This window comes from Oratosquilla oratoria, chromosome 7, assembly GCF_046742065.1.
Source record: "Oratosquilla oratoria isolate Oo_2021 chromosome 7, ASM4674206v1, whole genome shotgun sequence".
In the NCBI taxonomy this organism is placed as follows: domain Eukaryota; kingdom Metazoa; phylum Arthropoda; class Malacostraca; order Stomatopoda; family Squillidae; genus Oratosquilla; species Oratosquilla oratoria.
Window position 1 is genome coordinate 60,148,695 of NC_134783.1, and position 25,262 is coordinate 60,173,956.

Consider the following 25,262-nt stretch of genomic DNA (forward strand, 5'->3'; position numbering starts at 1 on the left):
CTACACTAATAGTAGGCTTACTAGAAGAGGAAAATGAGATAGTTGCAGACCCAATGAGTGACTCAAATCCTCAGAGCACAATATGAGCGTGATTAGCTCCCTTCAGCAGCACACAACCATGGAAAATCCAGTTCTTACAAGAACTTGTACAATCAAGCACACTAATTTTGACACTGCCATAATGGAGATCAGCCCAAATGCAGTAGCAGGTCTATACAATTTCAGAACTCATTTCTTAAAGACCTACAAAAAATTAAGTATCTTGACAATTACAACTGCTGACAGCCAAATTTCTTGCCACAGGCACAGAAACCTGTGACACTAACATCCCACATCAGAAAGATGATTGAGCTAGTGGTCTGGAAGTATATCCTTTTTGTCACAATTCCTCTAACACCATAGTAACATCCTGGAGAATATCAGCAAATGTAAGAATGTTGACATCATATACCTAGACATTATGAAGACATTCAGCAAAATAGATCATGGAATTGTGGTTCATAAACCAAGAAAGCTAGACGTTAAAGGCAGCCTAGTGAAGAGGATGCATAGTGTTTTAACAAAAAGGACACAAAAAGGATCAGTGCTGGGGCACCTATTGGATCAAATTAAAGTAAAATGTGGAGTTCCCCAGGGATCAGTATTGGGTCCACTTCTGTTCTTCATCATGATTGGTGGGATTAACACAAACACAGAACTCCTGGCACATAGGTCACTTCCTTTGCTAAAAACACCAGGATCATAAGACAAATTGAGGCCAACAGGGATGTCTGCTGCAAAAAGACCTCAAACAAACATTGGACTGGGCAGACAAAAATAACATAAATATGAATAATGAGAAATCTAAATTAATGAGGTATGGACCACTGAAACACATTAAAGATTGCATCAACTATTATATACATCAACTTGTCATACCACTCAAAAAAGATGTATGAGACCTAGGGGTGTATTCAGGCAATCAATCTGGTGTCCCTGGCATCTCAGGGCCCCCAGGAATATGGCAACAACCTCCAAATGTGACTATAAATCACTTAGAGAAGAGATTTTGTGTTGCTGTCTGGGGTGTACATGAGTGCATATGCATCTTTCTCCCACCAAATCAGTGAAGTCACAGAGATGGCCAAAGAGCTGAGAGAATGGATCCTAAGAACTCTCCACAAGAAACTGGGCCTGCATGATCATACTCTGGAAAACACGGGTCCTCCCTAGAATTAAGTACTGCTGCCAACTATGGTCACCACACAAAACAGGGAATACAACTGAAATAGAAGCCTTACAGTGACTAAAGGAGCTAAAACAGTATCCCATGCAAAGAAGATGGGAGCATTACCAAGTGATTTATGCATGAAGGTCCTGGAAGAGCTCATGCCAAATGCAAGCATTCAAATAAACCACCAAAAAAGATTATGCTTCTCTTACATCATCAAGAGATCAGAGGCAACAACACACAAAGTGGAAACTGTTGCACATGAAAGTTTTACAAAAAATAGGGCCAGTCTCCTCAGTGGTGTGACAAAGAACCTTGGGAAGTTTTGCAAGTATATATTTACTTAGTTTACCTAGTTATAGTGTACAGGGTTGGAGCAATACTCAAGAGGTCCTACTTCTTTTCCTCCATTTGTCTAACCTTTTTGTGAATTCTTTTGTATTGGCTTAGGTTATATTTTCATCTAAATCACTCCACAAGTCCATACTTCTATATGGAAAGCTATACTTCTTGACATCTTTTAAACAGTTTTTTTTTCAGACTTTTTTACCAAGACCGCTTGTCGATCTTCATCCTCATACCAGTAATACTTTTCTGTTTGCTTTCTCCAAACCTGCTTACAGTTTAGATATTATTATTATGTTGCCTCTCTTCATTCTTCCAAGGTAGGAACTCACAGTTTCTTCAATTTTTCTTTAAATAATATGTTGTTTAGCCCACAGATAATTTTGGCTGTCACCTTTTGTATTCTCTCATTTTTTCTGATATCTTTCAAGTATGGTGACCACATCACTGCATATTCCAGTCTGGGGTGTATCAAGCTTTCAGTGATCTTCTTCATCATGTAGGGAAATGCCACTCAAATTTTTCAACAGATCTCCCTGTTATTTATTTATGTATTTATTTTATTTTATTTTCTATTATTTCATTTCTCATTTTGTAATCCATTGTCGGAGTTTTCTTGCTTTTGCCAGTTTCCATATAGATAGACAATTTCTCCTTCTCTCTCCCTCTCTCTCTTAAATCTTTTAGAATATGTTAGTCAATGACATTACCAATTTTTTTTTTTTTTTTTTTTTTTTTTAATCATTTCATCTTTATTACCTATTTACAAATTACATCCCCGTGGACTAACATTTCCACCTAAACAGATGGGTTTTCCCCAGGATGCAAGAATAACATCACAGTTCTAGTTTTTTATTTGGGCTTCTAATTCATTACTGTCTCATGCTGTCATTCCTCTTTTGTATGCACCTAGATAACAGGTATAATTGAAGCATATATTTTTTAAGACATTGGAATTGCCTCTCTTAGTAACATTGAATATTTATAGCAGTTCATTAGTTCACTGGGTAATTGGGAACTATTTTTGTGTTTACCTATAAAAAGAAAAGTGAGAGAATAGATTCATCTACATTTGAATTTAGATATCATTCTCTTCATTTCATTCATATACAGAACAACCCCCATACTCTCAACCCTCTTTCCCTATTGATTCCCATTCCTCATTCCTTCTCATTGTATCCCATGTCGATAGTGGACAAACCGCTGGACGTCAAGTGCTATGTTATATAATAAGGTTCGGACTCAAACTTCGCATGTTCGGTTCCCTATTATTTGCCATTGATTAATATTAGCAGTAGTTGTAGTAATTGTCATGTGGCATGAGTAGTACTCATGATAATGATTCTTCAGTGGCAAATCTAGTTCGATGGTTACTTCAGGAAGGGAAGCAAATAATTGCAGATGATTGACTGGCTGTGTAAGTAAAGCTCACTCTGTCTGTGCTCACAGTTCCATTGCTCTCTTCTGGCACACATCACCACTGCTTTCCCAACCATTGGTAAGCCTTGAACTTCTTGCTAAAAGAATTTGTTTAAATGTACTAGTGACTGGCCACTTTATTCTGATATTGTTTCTTGATGCTGTTTGATCTATAGAAGCTTATTATAGAGTATTTGTGAAAAAATGTTTGTCAAGCTTAGATATATATGTAAATTTTTTATTAAATGGTATTGTATTGTGCAAATTATGCAACAAATATCCTATTTTTATATTATTCTAAAGGTTAATATTATCAACTTGGGATCAGTATATGCATAGTTTCTCTTTTTGTTATTGTCAGTGTAAAATTGCATTGTATTTATGCTCTTCCTATGCCCTGTATTTTTTAAATCCCTGTTTTAGGACTTTGTCCAGTAGCATAAGTTTTGATAAAGTTCCTGAATTCTGACCTCTTAGACTCCTACAAACCAGTTGACTTCAGACAATCTTATCTAGCTGATGGACAAACTCAAGGCATAATGTTTCTCAGAGACAAAAAATACAATTTGTCCTGGGTTTATTTCTAGGCTGAATAAAAAATCATCTGGTGTATCAATGTAGAGTGCATAACTGGGTTATTAGGATTAAGACAACTCTTCATTTCTGACTCAGATCCTAAATCCTGCTTTCTATTTTGATTTACACAAAACTTCATTCCAACACATCAGGATTCTTTCATCTATAAACCAGAATTACACAATGGGCAAATAAATACAGCAGGAGATCCTGAAAGGAACCACATTATTTCATGCTTGAATCGACTGCATGACTATATTGTTTCAAATCAAATACTGACTACTTCTGTATTTGTAGATACATGAAACAAAATGAAAAAATATGCGATACATCTGTATTGATGTTCAACTTATTTGTCATATCTGTGGTCAGTAAACATTCTCCCATGCTTTATTGAAATGCCTTGATAAGAGCTAAAACCTGTTCCCTTGGTTCACACAGAAGATAAGAATGGTAACTATGAAAAACTTTTTTTTTTCAATTTCTGTGGACACTTAAATTACATCTGTATTTGAAACATGCACTTCTGAACATTAATGTGTATTAACCACTTCAGTACAGCTCAAATTTTCATGCACAGCATCGGCTGCCATATGTAATTTGCATCACGCTACTCGCATTCCTATGAAATATAAAGTCACTGCTGTATTACTCGTTCTATTTTACTTTGAGTAGTAATAAACACAGAAAATGAGATCAAACCAATTCACAGAATCTAGGGGTAACTCATGTACATCTACAAAAAAATATAATCAAGATACCGGCATCAGCATCCTCATGTACCCACTCATGCTTCATGATGCTTACGGAGGCATCATCATACTGAAGTGGTTAATCAGTCAACCAGGGGGAGCAAATACCATTACAATGCTTAGCTGTGCTCATACTTTTACCTCAGCTTCATGGAACATGTCTTGCAAGTTTCTAGGTTGACCCCTGGCCCATCCCTACTATTTCTAGACATGCAGAAATAATTTATCTGATGCAACTACATTCCATGCAGGTGCTCCCTTGTTTTCATTCACTCTGAGTCATCTCTAAGAAATTGCCCTGTGAGCAGTCATCGTCTGGGAAGTTGGCCAGGTGACTGAAGTGCCTCACTTGATGTTTTGAAAAGAGATTACTTGCCTTATGCTGGCACCATCAAGTACATCTTAGGTTGATACATAATAGCTCCAGTGAAGCCCATTAACAATTCACAGGGACTTTATGTTAAAGAAATCAAGATGCAGCTTCATTGGGCAAATTCCACTACAGTCATTCCAAACCAGAATCTTAACAATAGGAATGATAACCAGAATATACTGTGTTTCAATAAAGTGGTTCCATTACAGACAACCAGTCTCTTTTCTTGGAAATGATTTAGATTAGTACCAAGATATGGAAACTGGTTATCTCCAATTCAGGATAGCTATGAAACTGAAATTCAAATAATTAGTTGGGGGTTACCATTGTCAGTGCTGGGATTCAGTTTCAAAATGTCTTCAATGAAACCAGCTCATAGCTGCACCAAAATAAAGGTCACATCCTTTGTCCTCCTGTATGTACCTGCAGTGCTAGATACTCCAGTCCAAGTTTCCAAAACCCAATTTCCAGTCATCTAATGACTTCCAAATGTGAATCTCCGGGTATATAGATCTCATTACTGCAATAGATAAATCTCTAACATCTCCACATTCTCACCACAAACAGCAACCTACTGCTCAGTCATGCCGAAAGAAATTGCAAATGCTTAGTTTTTGGTCCTTATCTATTTAAGTTTAAGTTCCATAGGGTTTGGCTTCTTATTCAGTAATTACAGAATTGGTACTTTAATATCTATTTGTTCTACAAAAGCCTAGGTCAATGATCTAGATATTGCCAATACTAGTTCCACATCTACTATTAACCACAGATATACTTATCAAAGCCTAGGCCAGTGATCTAGATATTGCCAATAGTTCCACATCTACTAATAATCACAGATATACTCATCACCCAGTTTATTCCAACACTGAAGAGAAATGGAACAAAGACACATTCCTTCCTAATATATAAATGCAACAGTAAGAAATTTAGGATCCTCTAACCCAACTTCACTGTGCGTTCATTGTCTGAGAACAGGGAAGGATTGAGGCTAATACCTTCATTATGTATTCAATATAGCCTCAAAATCACCCTGAATTCCTATCAACTGAGTCAAACATCCTCTTAAAATTAACATATGCTATGTAGTTTCTAAGCTCAAAATAATGTTCAATAAGATAATGAAAAACTAGGATCTGTTCACTTATAGATTTTTAGATGAATTCCTACTGTATAGGACTATAACTTGCCCAAGGATCTTGTCTTCACACCAGAAATACATGAGGAGGAAATACTTCATTGGGAATGGTTAGTGGTGTTATGCCATTAGTTTTCACCAATATCTCTGTTACCTTCTCCTTTCCAGACTGAGGTGATGAGATATGCAAAGTCCCTTTGCATATCCTATCTTTAGCCTACCAGTGGCAGTCCTGATTTCAGGCAGGCAGGAACACTAATCAAAGAGTTTGGCAAGATCACTGTGACACCAGTAGTACTTAATCATGTCTGAAAAGTTTAGTTTACCTCAGGTCATGTGCACTCAATCACAACTAGGTAAATACAGGATTCACCGCTAATTCACATGTCCCTGGTGATAGACATGATAATCCCTCATAGATATAGGGCTGTCATAATGATGGTTTGTACCACTGGGTATCCTATACATTGAATAAAGTTGTCCCAAAGATGTTTTACAAGAAATCTGTTTGACAACTGGTGAGATTATAGTACCACATCCTTTCATCTAACCATGAATAGTATGATCAATGTTGTCAAAGTCATTCCTGCTGGATCATTATCACCTAAACTACATTGCCTTGTGTGCTCATGAGCACTATATCATCAAATATAAGAGGGTTGTCCAAGTAGAACCCAAGTCTTGGGTATTAATAACCTCAAATGATGATCCATGTGCACAATGTGAGAACCCTCACAATAGACCACAAACTGGGGAATTTTATGGAAGAACTGGAGAAAATGAGCTAGTATATCCCAAGACTGAGTGATATCCAAAGGGAGGAGGAAAAGCTTGTAGAACTACAAGACATTTACACTTGTTCTGCTATAAAGACAAGGAGAATGAAAGATCCAGTGAATTAAGATTCTTGGTTAGTCAAGAAGTTGTTGTTAACATAGTGAAACTCTGTAATATATCAGTTTAGGCAACTTGGATTGTGATTGAATTATGGAAAGGATGTGCTCTAAAAGTAGTTTGGGTTTATACACCACCTTCACAGAGTTCAAATAACAAAGTTGAATCATATTATGAAGTAAGTCAGATAATGGATAAAAAGGTAAATACATGTTAGTGGTCAAAGATTTCAATACTATGTAGGAAAGAGCATGGCAAGTGAATTCTAAAACTGGAATACGCAGCGACACTATGGACACCCAGTACTAAAAAGAATATAAAGAAATTAGAAAGAATACAGAGAGCAACGAAAAAGTTGACACCAGCTCTTTCCAAATTAGCATACAAACAAAGATTATCCAAATTGGAACTACCAAAACTGGAGCAGAGAAGAGAAAGAGGTGATCTACTGACTATCTATAGAATCATGAAAGGAATGGAAATCCTTGATAGGAATGATTTACTAAAAGATGACAATGGAAAAACAAGAAGTCATGAAAAGAAACTCAAAAAGGATAACTGTAGAAGATATCTGACAAAAAATACTTCCCACACAGTGCTGGATAGCTGAAACAACTTAGATAAAGAAACAGTGTGTGTAAACACTATTCAAGATTTTAAGAAAAAACTTGATGCTGAAAGATACAAAGATGGGTCACCATGAGCTAGCTCCCTTCCCATATAATACAACTAAGTAAATGCATTGGGAAGTTTGGGGTTAGTTATGAGAAATCACAGAGGTGAGATTCTAAATAATTTTGCAGATGACTACAAACATCTACAAAGAAGTCAAAATAAACAACAACAAAAAACAAAATAAAGAGAGCAACAATGTTAGCATTAATATTGCTGTAATTGAAGGAGATATCTGTAGTGACCATAATGGAAATTTATGCAAACTCATTAGGAGAAATAGTAATATATTCTTCAAGAAGGAAATAAACCTCACTGAAATAAAGGATAACAAGAAGGAATTTCAAGTGGAACTTAAAAACAGATGTGAAGGTATTAAGATATAACAAGAACACTATTGATGTTATCAAATGTAATTTAATGAAGCTCATTAGGAAATCCATGGAGAGGGTAGGGAGTACAAAAAATATAGCAAGCCTTTAATACAACAAGAGATCTTATATAAAAAAAAAGAAGACTGCAAATTAAAACTAGAAAGGGTGAAATAGAACTAAACTCAATAAGCTTATCAATAAATGGTAGCAATCAGAAAAGAGGAGAATCGTGGATCATGCATAGCAGAGGAAACTATTTGGAAAAAAAAAAGAGGAGAAAGTAGTACTGTAATAATTATAATAATAATAATAATAATGATAATAATAATAATAATAATAATAATAATAATAATAATAATAATGAAGTAAATGAATAGTGATGACAAATGGAAATATGCTCTACCATTGGGAATTCTTGCACGAGTGACTGTTTCTTATAAGGCAAGAGCAGTACTGTTGTATTTATTCATTGAGCATTAAAAGTAATGACCAGGTCATGGTCAAGGTCATTCCTTTTATTGGTCAATGGATTAGTACAACGGTATCACTCTTGCCTTGTGAAAATCAGCTACTCATGCAAAAGTTTATATCCCAATGATAGAGCATATATCCACATATATACATATATGTATATATACATATGGTGTGTATGCGAATGAGAAAGGAGGTGAGGAGGAGAGCTGGGGTGGAAAAGGAGTTGGGAGATAGGATTGATGAAAAAGTATTGAAATGATTTGGATTGGACACATGGAAAGAATGAGTGAAGAAAGATTAGTAAAAGAAATGTGGAAGGCAGAAGTGGATGGAGTAAACATCAGGGGGCGACCTAGGATGAGATGGATGGATGGATGGGGCAAAAGGGGCATTGAGAAAGAATGGCATGTCTGTTAAGGAAGGGAAAAGACAGAAGATAGGGGTGAGTGGAGAATGGTTGTATATGGATGATACAATAATGCATGTAAGGGAGTGGGTGGGGATGGTGTTGTTTAGGGAGTGGTTATGTGTGAATGATACTTTGATGCAGCCTGAAGGGATTTCTCCCCATCTACTCTTTTTCTGGCTAAGGAGATGTAGACGGGGGTTGCCAATTAAATGAAGCATCCTTGCTGTGGATGTGCTGTGTCTTGTTGCATTGCATGTAACCCAGGGGAATGAGTGAGACATAGGGATGACCCATCATTCATCAGCAGCCAAGATGAAAGGGAGGAGTGGTGAGTGGAAGTGGAGTTGGTGGGGAAGAAATAGGTATTTACCTAGTAGTATGCTCGTGGTGTCCCATCTTCATATCTTGTTTTATCTAGCCTGTTTTTAAATTTGTGTATCGTTTTTGCACACACCACATTTTCATCAAACTTGTTCCAAACGTCTATTATCCTGAGAGGAAAACTGTTCTTTTTCAGGTCTCTTCTATAATTGTCTTTCTTGATTTTCTTTCCATGTCCTCTTGTCCCATTTTATTAGATCCTCTCTATCAATAATTTCCATGCCTTTCATGATTCTATAAATAATTATCAAGTCTCCTCTCTCTCTCTTCTTTGCTCCAGTGTCTGTAGTTCAAGTTTTGCCAGCCTCTCCTCATATGATAGTTCTGAGAGCATTGGTGCCGATTTTGTAATTGCTCTTTGTATTCTTTCAAGTTTTGTTATACATTTTTTTGTACTTGGTGACCACATCATCACTGCATACTCCAATTTTGGTCTTATCAAAGTGACTAGTATTTTCTTCACCATTTCTTTGTCCAGGTATGTAAATGCCACTTTGATTGTTCTTATTAAGTTATAAGTTTCTAAAAAAAAAAATTATATGTTTCTCAGGGGATATATTATTCATAATAATGACTCCTAGGTCCTTCTCTTTTTCCACTTTTTTAATTTCTTCCTCTCCCAATGTATATGATCCCACTATTCTTTTTTTGCTTCTTCCAAATTCCATTATACTACACTTCTTAATGTTGAATTCCATCTCCCACTTCCTACTCCATTCCCATACTTTATTGAGATCACTCTGCAGCAACTCACAATCTTTTTCGGTGTTCACTTTTTTAAACATTTTTGCATCATTTGCAAAGAATCTCATATAACTTTCAGTTCCATTATCCATATCATTGATATATATAGCAAACATTATTGGGGCCAAAACTGTTCCCTGTGGAACTCCACTTATCACCTCATCCCAATTGGAATGTTTGCCTCTTATCACCACTCTCATTTTCCTTTCATGCAAGAAGTCTTCCATCCACTTAAGTAGTTTGCCCTGTGTTCCTCCTGCAGTTTCTAATTTCTTTAGCAATTTCTTTTGTGGCACCTTATCAAAAGCTTTTTTCAGGTCTAGATATGCACAATCAGCCCATCCATCTCTTTCTTGTATTATATCTATTAGACTTGAATAGAAACACATCAAGTTTGTGATGCATGATCGTCTTTGTTTAAATCCAAACTGCCTCGGATTTAGTACATTGTTTTTTTTTTTCCAAATGTTTTACCCATCTAATTTTGATAATTCTTTCACAAATTTTGCTACCATACTTGTAAGAGAGACCAGTCTATAGTTTGTAGGATCTTCTTTGTTTCCCCCTTTATATATTGGTACTACATTTGCTCTTTTCCAATATTCTGGAACTTTTTCTTCCTTCAATGAACTGTTTATTAGATTATGTATTTTGTCTGTTAGTTCACTCCTGCATTATTTCAAAATCCGGTTTGCCATTTCATCTGGACCATGCAATTTTCTAACATTGAGATTACTCAAGTGATTCATTATTTCATTCTTTGTTACTTCTATCTCTTTCATAGGGGGGAATTTTCCCTTCCACTTGACATCCCAAAGTTGTATGTTCTCCCTCATAAACACTGATTTAAAATGCTTGTTCATAATTTCTGCCATTTCTGTTTCCTTTGTGTATTCTATTCCTCCTTGTCGTAGTTTCACTAATTCTTGTTTGTTTTTCAGTTTGTTGTTTACAAATCTATAAAATAGCTTGGTTTATCTTTACATTTTTCCATGACATCTTTTTCAATATTTTCTCTTTTCTTCTCTGCGCACTTGTACATATTCGTTTCTATAACCAGTATATATTTTCCATTTTTCGGGTTTTTTGTCTTTCCTCCATTTTATCCAAGCTTTATCCCTTTTGTCTTTTAACTCTCTACATCTTTTGTTATACCAACATTTTACATATCCTTCTTCTTGTTTTTGTCTTGGAACATATATTTCCACTACTTCCTTATAAATTATTGTCAAGATTTTCCATTTCTCTTCTACTGTTGTTTCCTCTTTGTATATCCTTTCCCAGTCTGCTAAAAAAAAAAAAAAAAAATCTCATTTTATGAAGAAAAAAAATTCCATACATCAGTCTCCCCTTTCTATATTGTTAAATTTTTTTCCCATGTATTTTTCTTCATTTAGTTCCAGTTCAACTAATATGTGGTCACTTTTACTTAGTGGTGTCTTATATTCAATCTTGTCCACTATTTCAGGTTCTGATGTGATTATTAGTTCCAGTCTCGATGGCTCTTCCTCATTTATATACCTAGTATTCTCTTGTATTCATTGTGTCATTGTATGTTCTCTAATCATATCTAGTACATTTCCCCATAGGTCATCTCCACCCTTTATTTTCATTTCTTCCCATCAGATTTCTTTACAATTAAAGTCACTCATTATAACTATTCTTCCTCCATCTTCCATTATCTTATTTAGTGTTATCCTTGTGTCTTCTAACATATTTTTGTGTTCTCTCACTTTCCACAAAGCCATTTTAGGAGGCACATAATTTACCACAAACTTCCTGCTCTTCTTGTCACTGTCCTCTATTTCCATCATAATCATTTCCACTCTATTCTTTCCATATGTAACATTCCTCACATATATATCCTTCTTAGTCAGAAACATATTTCCACCACCTTGTTTTACTTCTCTGTTTTTAATCCAATAATTTTATATACCATGTCCTACACTGTTTGGTGGTAATGGACCTATCAATTTTGTCTACACAATTCCCATTATGTCAGATTATTTTTCCTTCAGGTAATCATTCAGTTCATCCAAGCCTATTATCAATCTATCTATATTTGTGAAGGAAACTTTTAATTTTCTGTTACCTCCATCCTGTTTTCTGTTTCCCTTCTGTTTTTCTCTCCTATGAACCATTTCCTCACTTTCATATCCACTATCCAATAGAATATCTCTTTGTCTGACTCTGTTCTGTTCTCGTTTTTTTTTCTTTAGCTTTGATTCTTTTTGTTTTTTCTTCCTCTCTTTTCTCATTATTCATCTCTCTTTTTATCCATATCTGTTTGTACTGATCACTTTCTGCTAGTTTCCCTGTTTTGGTAAGACATTCTCTGCTGTTGTTTGTGACCTGAATTGAATTGGTCTGGTCTTGTCTATATTGTATTTCCCTAGTCTATATATTTCTTCAATTTCTTTCCCTATTTCTTGTTCACCTTCTTGCAATATTTTTAGTACCTTGTTTACCTTATCTTTCTCATCTCTTACTCTTGTAGTCTTATTTGGATTATTTCTCTTCCGTTCCTAATATAATTATACATTTCTTTTTATCTGCTAAGTCTCTTACTATATTCTCCTTCTCATCACTTTAATAATTGTGTCCTTAGTGTGTTCCTTCATCTGTAATTTCACTATATCTCTAAATTCAATTCTATTATCCTCCTGAACTTTTCTCCAACCCTGTACCTCTTTTGCTATGGACTCCTTATTCTCTTTATTATTCCTCTTTAATTCCTCATTTTCGTCCTTTACTTCTTTTAACTGTCTTTTTAATTCTATTTCTTTATTTAGGTTTTGGTTTTTACAATTTAGTTCTTCCAATTTATCAACTGTCTGTGTAATTAGGGTGAGTTGGCTGAACCTAACCTCCCATGATTCGTTCATTTTTGTTAGTTTTTTCCTCTAGACTTGCTAATTGGGGGAGGTTGTCGTCTTGTCCCTCATTAAATCCATAGAAATAATTATCTCCACTTTCTATTGAGTTGCTGTTATCAGTATGTCTACTTTTGATCCCTTTGCTGACTTGTTTGACTTCACCTGTGTCGTCTGCACACCTTTTGTTTACACCCCTTCTGACTTCTGGGGCCTGTTCCTTCCCTTCCTCATTTTCTTCCATTTTTCTCGATAATACCTCCCCTTGTCCTTTTTCTTCATCTGCCCACTACACCATGAGCTTTCCCTTTCTCTACTAATACAACACAGGTACTCCCTCATTGATGAAATCCACAAAAATTGCATTTTTTTCCCCCGGAGTTCCAATCTTTGCCGTCTGTCCGACATGTGTGTGCATGTGCCTGTGCCTGCATGAGTGCCAAATACATGGAGGAGACCATAAACATATATCAAATGAGTATACAATTAAATTTTCAAATTTTCTTCATATTTTATTTATCATTTTCATTGCAACACATGCCAGTGTGTTTATTTATTTACTTTTTTTTATGGAGATTTTATAGTCTCCTTTTTGGGCAGGTGGGGACCGTTTTACTCCTTGCCCTAGTCAAAGCTATAATAAAAAAAAAATCACTTAAATTTGAATAAAAAAAACAAATAACCAACAGTTGACACATTAGTTTATCGTTAGAAAACTTAATCAGTAATAATGAATTAGATAATCATGCTTTCAGTATGTATCTGGTAAAGATATGTATGATGGAGAGAGTTAAACACTTGTCTCCTCACGCATGTTCACTGAGAACTGAATGAAAAAAGAATCCAGATTAATTTTATGTACCTTATCCATCTGTGATAACATTAGATAGAAAGACATTTGTGTGAAGTGTGAAAACAGGTGACACTAGTGATTTCCTCAATTGTCTTATATAGACATGTTTGGCAGACATTAGAGAACACAATTTAATGTTTCAGCAAGATAAACAGAAATTGTCTGTTCAGTTCATTGGGCAGAAATCAACAGGTTACAGGCCTCCAGCATAGATTTCCTGTATCTATGATATAGGACATCATTCACTCTGAACTATTTGCATATACAATCTTCTAAGCCTGTTTCATGTATAATCACCCAAAATACATTCACTTTCATCATCTTTCATTTCTTGTAATCTGCTTTCTATATTAAAAAAAATTACTCCTACCTTTCTGTTCATCTTTAACTACTGTTGTCAGATGATGTAAAATGTGTGTCAGTATTTCAGTTATCAAGGAGTAGATCCCAGTGTCCATTTTTGATAGACTTTTTTATAGTTTAAAGAGACTTTTAGGAGTTTAGGGAGAGATGCACTAAATTTTTAATTCCTTACTTGCCCCATTTTTGGTTCAAAAGTAGTGCCTGGTCACTACCTCTTTTCAAGATTTTTTTTTTTTTTTTTTTTTTTTCTAATTACCATTGTCCTTCCAGCCGAGTACCCAGTATGCGCCTTGCTCCTGAAGGACAGTTAAGCGAATTTATTGAAGGGCTTGGCCCAGGACAACTTGTGGGACGTCAAGTGCTAGCAGCTCCTGCCCTTGGAGACATCCAGTTGTCCATGTGTGAAAGAAAAAACAAGCTGGAAGTGGAAGTGATACGTGCCCGGGGACTTCAAGCCAAAACAGGAGCCAAGGTTCTTCCAGGTAAGTTAGTGGCACTTTTTTTTTTTTTTTTCTCTCCTTGTACATCCTGAGATCTATTTATATATTAAGATTATTAAGAATGACAGTTTACTGTACATGTTCTACAGCACCCTATGTGAAAGTTTACCTTGTCCATGGCAAGAAGTGTGTTGCGAAAGCTAAAACGGCCACTGCGCGGCGAACCTTAGATCCACTCTATCAGCAACAACTCGTCTTTCATGAAAAGTACCAAGGATGTGTATTACAGGTGAGAAGTCCACATGTTTAGATCTAACAGTTAAGAATATAATGTATGCATTGCACAGGAGGTCAAAGGCAAGATATTCTTTAAGCTGCATAAAATTCTTTGAGCATCAGATCAAGGGAACCTTGATGGGCTTGTCTTACATGGTAAAATTTATAATTAGATTAATTGTTGAAAGGCTTCCAGATCATCTCAGAACCTAAGATTATTATTATTTTTTTTTTTTTTTTTTTTTTTTTTTTTTTTTAGTGCAGGTTTAATGAGCCAAAAACTGACTCAATAAGCCTAAGATATTCCACTGACTGCTCATACAATGGCAACTAATGTGCATTCATGTTTATGGGACATGGATTTCTGCCAAACCTCAACAAAAGATATCATAATTGTCATGTAACACTGAACTCAGAGATCAAACTTACGGTCATGAATAGTATCACATAAACTTTTCTGAGTTCAGGTGGCTACAATATTGTAGTTGTCTGGCAATACATCAGATAAACTGAAAATATATATAATTTTTATTTTATCAAAATTTTCATTTAATTTTTCACTACATTGGAAAGTCATTTGACCTTACAATGGTTTGAAAATAAGAAAATTGTAATTGAGGTCTCTAGCTATAAAATGAGTCCTTAACTGCAACTCTCATCTAGTGATTGTTAGTGAAGGCAGCTTGCTACATTCTGAGCTTTTTTATTTTGTACATCCATGACACACTATAAGATGTATAACTAGAGTTGTCGAAATCTTTTTAGTGACCTTTGTCAATAAATGTAATTTTTGGTACAAGATATCATCAGAAGTCCTCAGCACATTCTTATTCTTCACCCCTTTACAAAAACCTAATCAGTAACTTCCCAATGTACATATATAAATGACACATCACTCAGACAAAAGCTGAAATCATATTGATTCCTGATTCTAGCAACTGATACCAAAAGTAGGAGCTCTTAACCAGTTGCTCCAATTCTGTTTTGGTCATATATTAAAAAGATTTTCCATAGATCATCATGCATAACACCAACTTGAAATAATATCTGCATTTCATAGAACTATGATCATGTATGAGCTTGAGTAAAAGAAATCATACAGTAATAGTCAACTCAACAAAGAATTAGTAACTATCAACTTGACAGTTATTTTTTTATGTTTGTTTCATGATATAGTGTAATTAACTAGTATTTATCTAGTTGTATCTTGCAGGAAGGGGAGTTATGCCCATGGTGTCCCATCTCTGTATCTCGCCATATCTAATTTGCTCTTAAATTCTTGTGTTGTTTTTGCACACACTATTGTTTCATCTAGTGGGGAAAGCTGTTTTTTCATGTCTCTTCTATAACTACTTTTTGAGTTTCTTTCCATGTCCTCTTGTGTTTCTCTTATACCAGTTTAGTAAGTCATCTCTATCAAGGATTTCTACACTTGTCATAATTCTGTAGATGGTCAACAATTCAACTATCTCTCTCTTCTTTGTTCCAGTGTCAGTAGTTCTAGCTTTGACAATCTTTATTCATATAACATTTTTGATAGTGTTGGGGCCATCTTCGCAGTTGCTCTTTGGATTCTCTCAATTTTCTTTATATTCTTTTTCATACTAGGTGACCATAGTATTGCTGCATACTCCAATTTAGGCCTTATCAGTGTGACTAATATTTTCTTTACTATTTCTTCATCCAAGTAAGTAAAAGCCACTTTTATTGATCTTAGTAAATTATAGGTTTCAATGATAATTTTGTTTATAGGTTTGCCAGTACTTCTTTTTCACCAACTTTATATTGTCCTGATATCCTTTTCTTACTTTTTCCAAATTCCATTATGCTACATTTCTTTATGTTGAAGTCCACTTCCCACTTCTGACTCCATTCCCAAACCCTGTTCAGATCTCTCTGCAGTGAATCACAGTCTATTTCAGTACTCACTTTCTTTAATAATTTTGCATCATCTGCAAAGAAGTTCATGTAACATTCCACACTTTATAGAATACATTATTGGAGTCAATACTGATCCTTGTAAAACTCCACTAATTACCTCCTCCCAAGTAGAATTTTTTCTCTAAGCACTACTCTCATTTTTCTTCCATGCAAAAAGTCCACTACCCATTTCGGTAATTTTCCTTGTATTCCTCCTATGGTTTTCAGTTTTCTTAATATTTTTTTTGTGAGGGACTGTATCAAAAGCTTTTTGTAGATCGAGGAACACACAATCAGCCCATCTGTCCCTTTCTTGTATTATGTCTCGTAGTCTTGAATAAAAATAGATCAAATTTGTGGTACATGATCTTCCTTGTCTAAATCCAAATTGTTTCTGATTTAGGATCTTGTTCTCCTCCAGATGTTATATCCATTTACTTTTTATAATGTTTCACAAGTTTTAGCTACCATGCTTGTGAGGGAAACTGGTCTGTAATTTGTTGGGTCTTCCTTATTTCCTCCTATATAAATTGGTATGCTATCAGCGTTTTTCCAGTCTTCTGGTATTTTTCTTTCTTTGAGTGAGCAACTTATTATGTTATATATTTTGTCTGTTAGTTCTTCTTTACATTCTTTTAATATCCAATTTGCTATTCCATCTGGGCCATGCGATTTCCTGACATCAAGGCTCATTATTTGATCCATTATTTCTTTCTGTGTTATTCTTATTTCCCTCATGGTGAGGAATTTCACTTCTCTCCCTTCATCCTGATGTTGCTTTTTTTCTCTAATGAAAACCAACTTGAAGTGTTTGTTCATGACTTCCACCATTTCTGTATCTTCTCTATATTTTGTATTCCCTTGGCATAGTTTCACTATTTCCTGTTTATTTTTTAGTTTACCATTTACATATCTATAGAATAATTTTGGCTGATCCTTACGTTTTTCTTTTATGTCTATTTCATAGTTTCTTTTTCTTCTTTCCTGTGTATTTTTACATATTTGTTCCTTTGATTAATATATATTTGCCACTTTCTAGGTTTTTTGTATTTTCTCCATTTTTTCCAAGCTTTATCTCTTCTGTCTTATGCTTTGCTGCATCTTTTATTAAACCAGCACTTAATATACACCTTTTCCAGTTTTTGCTTTGGGACATATTTACCCACTCCTTTGTAGATTTTTATAAGAATCATCCATTTTTTTCCCACTTGTGTTTCTTCCTAATTTTTCCCAGTTCACTTTAAGAATTTTTTTTGTAAGTTTCTCAAAGTCTGTTTTACTATATATCAGTCTTCCCTTTCTGTGTGTCTCATTTCTCTTTATTTATATTTCCTCCTTTAGTTCTAACTCGAGTAGTATGTGGTCACTTCGGAATTGATGTCTTGTATTCAATTTTGTCTATTTCAGGTTCTGATGTAAATAATAAATCTAGTCTCAACAGTTCCTCATTATTTCTAAAGCTAGTGTTTTCTTTTACCCATTATGTCATTGTATGTTCTATAGTCATGTTGAGTAATACATTTTCCCATTGATCATCTCCACCTTTCACTGTTATCTCTTTCCAACATATTTCTTTGCAATTAATCACTTCCATACGGTGATGCCTACATAGGCGTCATGAGGAGCAAGTGGGTACGCGATGATGCCGATGTCGGCGTCTTGATTATATTTATTGTAATCGTACCTGCATGACCCTCATTCTCTCTAAACTGGCTTCATCATATTTTCTATGGTTATCAAAATTCATGGGTGAAAGAGAACGAGTGTTTGAGCAGTGACTTTATTTTTTATAATGCGATTATTATGATGCAACATCACACGTCTGACAGCTAATGCTACCAGACATGCGATGTGCCCCGGAGTGAAGGGGTTAAAGTCTCCCATGAGTACTGCTTTATTTCCATCCATCAGCACCTCATTTAATGAAGTTCTCATATCCTCTAACATTTTGGAATAATCTCTCTCTCCAAGACCTCATTTTTGAGGGCACATAAATCACTGCAAACTCTCTGCATTTCACATTATTTTCAACACTTATTGAAATCATCTCTACCTTATTTTCTCTATATGTACCTTTTGTCACATTTAAGTTTTTCTTAACTAGGAACATGACTCTTCCACCTTGTTTCTCCTCCCTATTTCTAAGCCAGTGGTTATATAATCCATGACCAACACTGGTACTAGTGGACCCCTTAATTTTGTCTCCACAATTCCCATTACATCTGGTTTTGCTTCTGACAGGTAATCATTTAGATTATTCCATCCAAAAAAGAATATAAAAAAATTAGAAAGAATACAAAGAGCAACAACAAATCTGGCACCAACTCTTTCCAAAATGACATATGAACAAAGACTGTCCATATTAGAATTACCAACTCTGGAACAAAGAAGGGAAAGAGGAGATCTACTAACTATCTATAGAATTATAAAAGGAATGGAAATCTTAGATAAGAATGATTTGTTGAAATGGGACAATGGAAACACAAGAGGACACGGAAAGAAACTCAAAAAAGATAATTATAGAAGAGATCTGAAAAAGAAAATAGCTTCCCACATAGAGTGATAGATACTTGGAACAAATTAGACAAAGAAACAGTGTGTGCAAACACTACTCAAGGTGTTAAGAAAAAACTTGATGCTGAAAGATACAAAGAGTATAGCTCCCTTCCCATATAATACAACTAGGTAAATAAAATCTTGAGATTAATCCATCTAATTGTAATTTGCTATTCCCTCCATCTCGTTATCTGAACCTTTAATTTTTTTTGTTTTTTTCTAATATACTGTTTTTTCAGTCTCATATCTAACACTCTCCAATAAAACTGTGTTGTCTCAGTATTCATTCTTTTCTGTTCTTTTTTTTTTTTTTTTTTAGCTTTATTAATGTCTTAATTTTTTCTCTTTCCTCATCATTCATGTCTCTTTTTATCCATATATTTTTATAATGATTGTTACTTGCTAGTTTTCTTATTCTTGCTAATAATTCTTCTGGCGCCATTTGTGACCTTAATTTAATCTTTAGTTGTCAACTTTTTCCTTTTCCTTCTGCTAATTTACCAATTCTGTGCACTTGCTCTATTTCCTTTTCTATTTCTTGTTCTTTATCTTGTACTACTTTTAGAATATTTCTTGCCAATTCTTAGTCCTCTGTATAACTCAGGAGCTAATTTGGGTTATGTATTTCTTTCAGACTATATTACACACACTTTTTTTTTTCTTTTTTTTTTTCTTTTTTTGTATCTCTAAGTTTTCTCTTTCCTTAATGACCTTAATGACAGCGTCTTTGGCCATCTCCTGCATTTGCTGATGAACTATTTCTTTAAAAAAAAAAAAAATTCTTTGTCTTTTTTCCAATCATTCCTCCTGAGCTATTGCAAATCATCTTCTCTTATGCTTTTTCCCACTTCCACAGCCATTGCTTTTATCTGTTCATCCACCTCTTTCCTTATGATCTCATTATTTGTGTTTTTATTATTTTTCAACCTCTTATTTTCACATTTAATTCGGCCAGTTCTTTTTTCATTGTATCTAACTTTTTTTATTTCTGTGTTTACTTTTTTAAGTCACTTCCTTGTTTAGGTCTTTGTTCATCTTCCAATGATCGTCAGTTTCCCGCCTCCACAAATTATTCATATTTCTCATGTCCCTCTCTATGTCTATAACTCTACTTGAGATTTTTCTTTTGTACCAACAAAATCCAGAGAAATAATCCTCATTGCCATTATTAAGTAGAAACCTTTTTGTGCCCCTTGGTGATCTAAAACCTGTGTTTGTATTTTGCTTCGCCCTTGCATCAGTAGATAGCTGTGGGTACATGTTTACATTTTAATGCGACGGACAGCCATCTTGTGGTTTCTCTGGCTTGTCATAGTTTTCTTATATTTCACTTCAATTACACACTATTTATTTACGTTGTAAATTAATCATTCCGGGTATCCACAAGCACTCCCCTCCCCATATCTCACACCCTAGGTATTCTATAATTGTATCACTGTTAAGACATTTCATTTTTTAAAGTATTTCCGGAGTGCCAATATATGCATGTTGCCACTATGATGAACATGTGTATTTACCTAGTTGTATTTTACGGACAGGGGAGCTATGCTTGTGGTGTCCTGTCTTCATATCTCGTTTTATCTAGACTTTTTAAATTTGTGTATCATTTTTGCACACACCACATTTTCATCTAACTTGTTCCAAACGTCTATTATCCTGTGGGGAAAGCTGTTCCTTTTCAGGTCTCTTCTATAATTGTCTTTCTTGATTTTCTTTCCATGTCCTCTTGTATCTGTACTATGCCATTTTATTAGATCCTCTCTATCAATAATTTCCATGCCTTTCATGATTCTATAAATGATTATCAAGTCTCCTCTCTCTCTTCTTTGCTCCAATGTCTGTAGTTCAAGTTTTGCCAGCCTCCCCTCAGATGATAGTTCTGAGAGCTTTGGTGCCAATTTCATAATTGCTCTTTGTATTCTTTCAAGTTTTGTTATACATTTTTTGTACTTGGTGACCACATCATCACTGCATACTCCAATTTTGGTCTCATCAAAGTGACTAGTATTTTCTTCACCATTTCTTCATCCAGGTATTTACCTAGTTTTATTTTGCGGGAAGGGGAGCTATGTTTGTGGTGTCCCGCCTTGGTATCTCTCAGTGTCTAGTTTGCTTTTAAACTTATGAATGGTTTTGTGCATACTATTTCATTATCCACTTTGTTCCAAGTGTCCACTACACATTTTCAGCTCTCACATGGCTTTAGCCGCACCAATTAGGTGTGATAGCAAGGGGATGGGTGTACTGTATATATATATATATATATATATATATATATATATATATATATATATACAGATGCTCCTCAACTTATGTTTTAGTTACATTCCGAACGGCCGAACGTAACGTGAAAATTAATGTAAGTTGTTACTGTACGTTCCAGTAATGTATGACCGTTCATACTATACTATACATCCATAAATTCTATTACCATATCTTATAAAACACCCCTAAATCATTAATTATAAACATAACATTGTAAAATAATAACATTAATTTCAAATAAATTAAATTCAAGCAAAATAAAGTGAGATGGTGGAGGAGGAGGGGAAGGAGGAAGAGGAGGAGGCAAGGCACGTTCAGTCTGTCGTTTGTGCCATGTAAACAATGGACACAGCGTCATGCGTAAGTCTCGTACTGCAGAGAGCGCGCTAAACTCATTTTTTTTTTTTTTTTTTACTATTTTTTTTTCTTTACAGTCAGTTCAAACGTAAAATCGAAAAAACGTAAAACGAATGAACATAAGCAGAGGAGCGTCTGTATATATATATATATATATATATATATATATACATATATATATACATATATATATATATATATATATATATAAGTGGAGTAGGAAACACAGGAGTGTTAGTCTTGAGTATATTCCTGACTAGTTTTGCAGGTATGCTTTTTTTTTTTAAGCATACCTGCAAAACTAGTCAGGAATAAACTCAAGACTAAGACTCCTGTGTATCCTACTCCATTCATGTCAACCTGTCAGAATGTCTCAACAATATATATATATATATACTGTATATAATATAAATATATACATATGAATATATATATATATATATATATTATGTATGTATATATATTATATATATATATACTGTATATAATATAAATATATACATATGAATATATATATATATATATATATATACTGTATACATATACATATATATGTATATATATATATATATATACAGTATACATATACATATATATGTATATAATATATATATATATATATATATATATATCTAAGTCTAAATAAAAATATTCTTCTAAAAAACGCTGTGGAAGTCGGGGACAGGTGGTATTACGGTGACACTTTGTCCTAAAAATATTCTTGAAAAAGCACTTGGGTAAGTCGGGGTCAGGTGGTATTCTTCTTCTTCTTCGCGTTCCTCTTCTTCTTCTTCGCGTTTTTCTTCTTCGCGTTCTTTTTCTTCCTCGCGTTCTTCGTGTTTTTCTTCGCGTTCTTCTTCGCATTCTTTTTCGTGTTCTTCGCGTTCTTCTTCACATTCTACTTCGTGTTCCTCGCGTTCTTCTTCGCATTCTACTTCGTGTTCTTCGCGTTCTTCTTCGCGTTTTTCTTTGCGTTCTTCTTCGTGTTCTTCTTTGTGCTGGGGATCCCGTGTTGGGGTTCCGCCTCGAGGCCGAGGCTGAAGTGGAAAACAAGGGATTTGAGCGCGGAAAGCTGCTGTCGTAGGCCGCTGTTTGCGCAGCCAAGCCTCCGGCAAAGCCGGAAAGGGCGAAGCCCGCGGCTTGTATATATATACAGTAGTCCCTCAAATAACGCGGATTCAATCATACGCGGATTTTATTTCAAGACCATCTCAAATGTAGAGGATTTTTTTTTTTAATTCGCGCCGAGTTGGGCACGCATACGCACACACGCGGCAACATCGCAAACATTTGTGGTGACTGCTTTCTATTTTACCATATACCGTCGATCCTCATATGAGGCGGTCATTATGTACACTGGGAACTGCTCAAAAAAGGGTGTGGGGTGAGGGGAAAGCCGTGGGTGGCTGCCTGAGGTCACGTGTCAACCTCCGGGGCGTTACAATAAATCGCGTATCTGAGGAACGACTGTATATATTTTGTATTTTACTTATATTCATTTCATTTTATTTTATTACTAGATGAATTCGATAAACTCTTAATTTAAAATTTTGATATTCCCTATTTCCATTCCTAATTCTCTCTTTTTCTTCATCCATCTCACTTATTTTTTATTTATTTATTTTTTTACTATTACAATTTTCACTTATTTTTCTTTTTCTACTTCTACTGTTAACAGTGTTAATGATATTAGAATCCATACTAAAAGGATTCAAGTCTGAAACACTACCGCTATAATTACCAGTTTTATTGAGCGAATGAGGAGGTGACGACCTCATTTATTACTAACCTAAAGTGCGATTCGATGAACAACAAATCGGGCAGTTCGAATCGCGTCACCTGGATCGATCGAAAAAATTAACAAATTTTTAAAAGAATAAATTGTATAATATAGAGACGAAATTGATATTAGCTTGTTTAAAAACAATTTTTTTTATCGAATTTATTCTCAATTTTAATAACTTATCAAAGGTATGTATGGCAAGTGTATTTTATTATTTTTCTTATATATTCTTTTTTTTATCATTTTTCATTAAAAAAAAATAGCCAATATTTGTTCGAAAAGCTCAATTACTTTGAATGCTACTCATGAATTGGAGCCAAATTTATAACCTGAAACATTTACAAAGGTTGAGTCGTCGAAATCGAAATTAGTCGATCGATCGAATCGAGAAAAAAGTCTGACAGACAGACAGACACGAAACCGCTTTTGTTCGAAAAGCTCAATTACTTTGCTACTCATGAATTGGAGCCAAATTTAATCTGAAACATTTACTAAGTAAGGTTGAGTCGTCGAAATCGAAATTAGTCGATCGATCGAATCGAGAAAAAAAGTCTGACTATTTTTCATTTTTTTTAAATTAGCCAATATTTGTTCGAAAAGCTCAATTACTATGAATGCTACTCATGAATTGGAGCCAAATTTAATCTGAAACATTTACTAAGTAAGGTTGAGTCGTCGAAATCGAAATTAGTCGATCGATCGAATCGAGAAAAAAGTCTGACAGACAGACACGAAACCGCTTTTGTTCGAAAAGCTCAATTACTTTGAATGCTACTCATGAATTGGAGCCAAATTTAATCTGAAACATTTACAAAGTAAGGTTGAGTCGTCGAAATCGAAATTAGTCGATCGATCGAATCGAGAGAAAAGTCTATTTTTCATTTTTTTTTTAATTAGCCAATATTTGTTCGAAAAGCTCAATTACTTTGAATGCTACTCATGAATTGGAGCCAAATTTAATCTGAAACATTTACAAAGTAAGATTGAGTCGTCGAAATCGAAATTAGTCGATCGATCGAATCGAGAAAAAAGTCTGACAGACAGACACGAAACCGCTTTTATTTATTAGATTATATTCCACTTTCCAATATTTCATTATTGCTGTTTTGTCTCACTTTGATCATTTATGTACTCGTAAAGGTAAGGTTGTTTGTTGGTTACAATCCATTAGCGGTGCCTTGATTCTACCTGTTCCCGCGACTTGTGCGGTGACCCATTCCTCAGTCTCTCACCATTCGTAGTGCTGGTCAATTGCTCTGGAAGTCGCGTTCATTACCCCTCACGTGTTCTTCACATGGCACCGATACACTCCTCTAAGCCAACAAAGACAAAGATTCAAGGAAAGGCTGGAAAAATTGCTAAGCGAGAAAGGAAGTGTATGACGTTATCAGAAAAAATCGTAATTTTGGACAAACTGAGAAGTGGTATGTCCTATGCATCATGTGCCAGAGAATACAGACTCAATTAATCTTCTGTGCGAACCATAAAAAAATGTGAAAATGACATGCCGTGACACATTGTGCTCCTGTTTCTGCTAAAGTGGCGCATCACATCAGACGAATTTATCCTTTCATATCTTCGACGTCGGCATCTACCATAACAAACATGGCGTACCATTCGTCGTACACGACTTCTTTACTTAAGAAAATCTGTTTTAGCACCTTTTTTTGTTTTTCATTTCCGCACACAAAATTGCATATTACGGTGATACATTTTAATTTACAAAATTAATATTTAATTTTCTATTGCTATATTACTCCCATGGTCGAAACTAAAGATTTACCCCGGTATTTAGTATGAAATACCAGCATACGT

At 34.7% G+C, this 25,262-nt stretch overlaps 1 protein-coding gene across 11 annotated transcripts in view; it reads left to right on the forward strand.

Moving 5' to 3' along the window:
* Positions 1–25,262, forward strand: part of Rim (Rab3 interacting molecule) — a 651,951-nt gene that overhangs the window by 619,601 nt on the left and 7,088 nt on the right. For 10 of the 11 annotated variants that reach the window (XM_076188280.1, XM_076188281.1, XM_076188277.1 and 7 more), the window contains 2 exons: positions 14,121–14,332; positions 14,440–14,579. In XM_076188280.1, coding sequence (XP_076044395.1) covers positions 14,121–14,332; positions 14,440–14,579 — 352 coding nt within the window. Of the gene's footprint in view, positions 1–14,120; positions 14,333–14,439; positions 14,580–25,262 lie in introns of those variants that run through there. The other variant, XM_076188289.1, reaches the window with a different exon arrangement.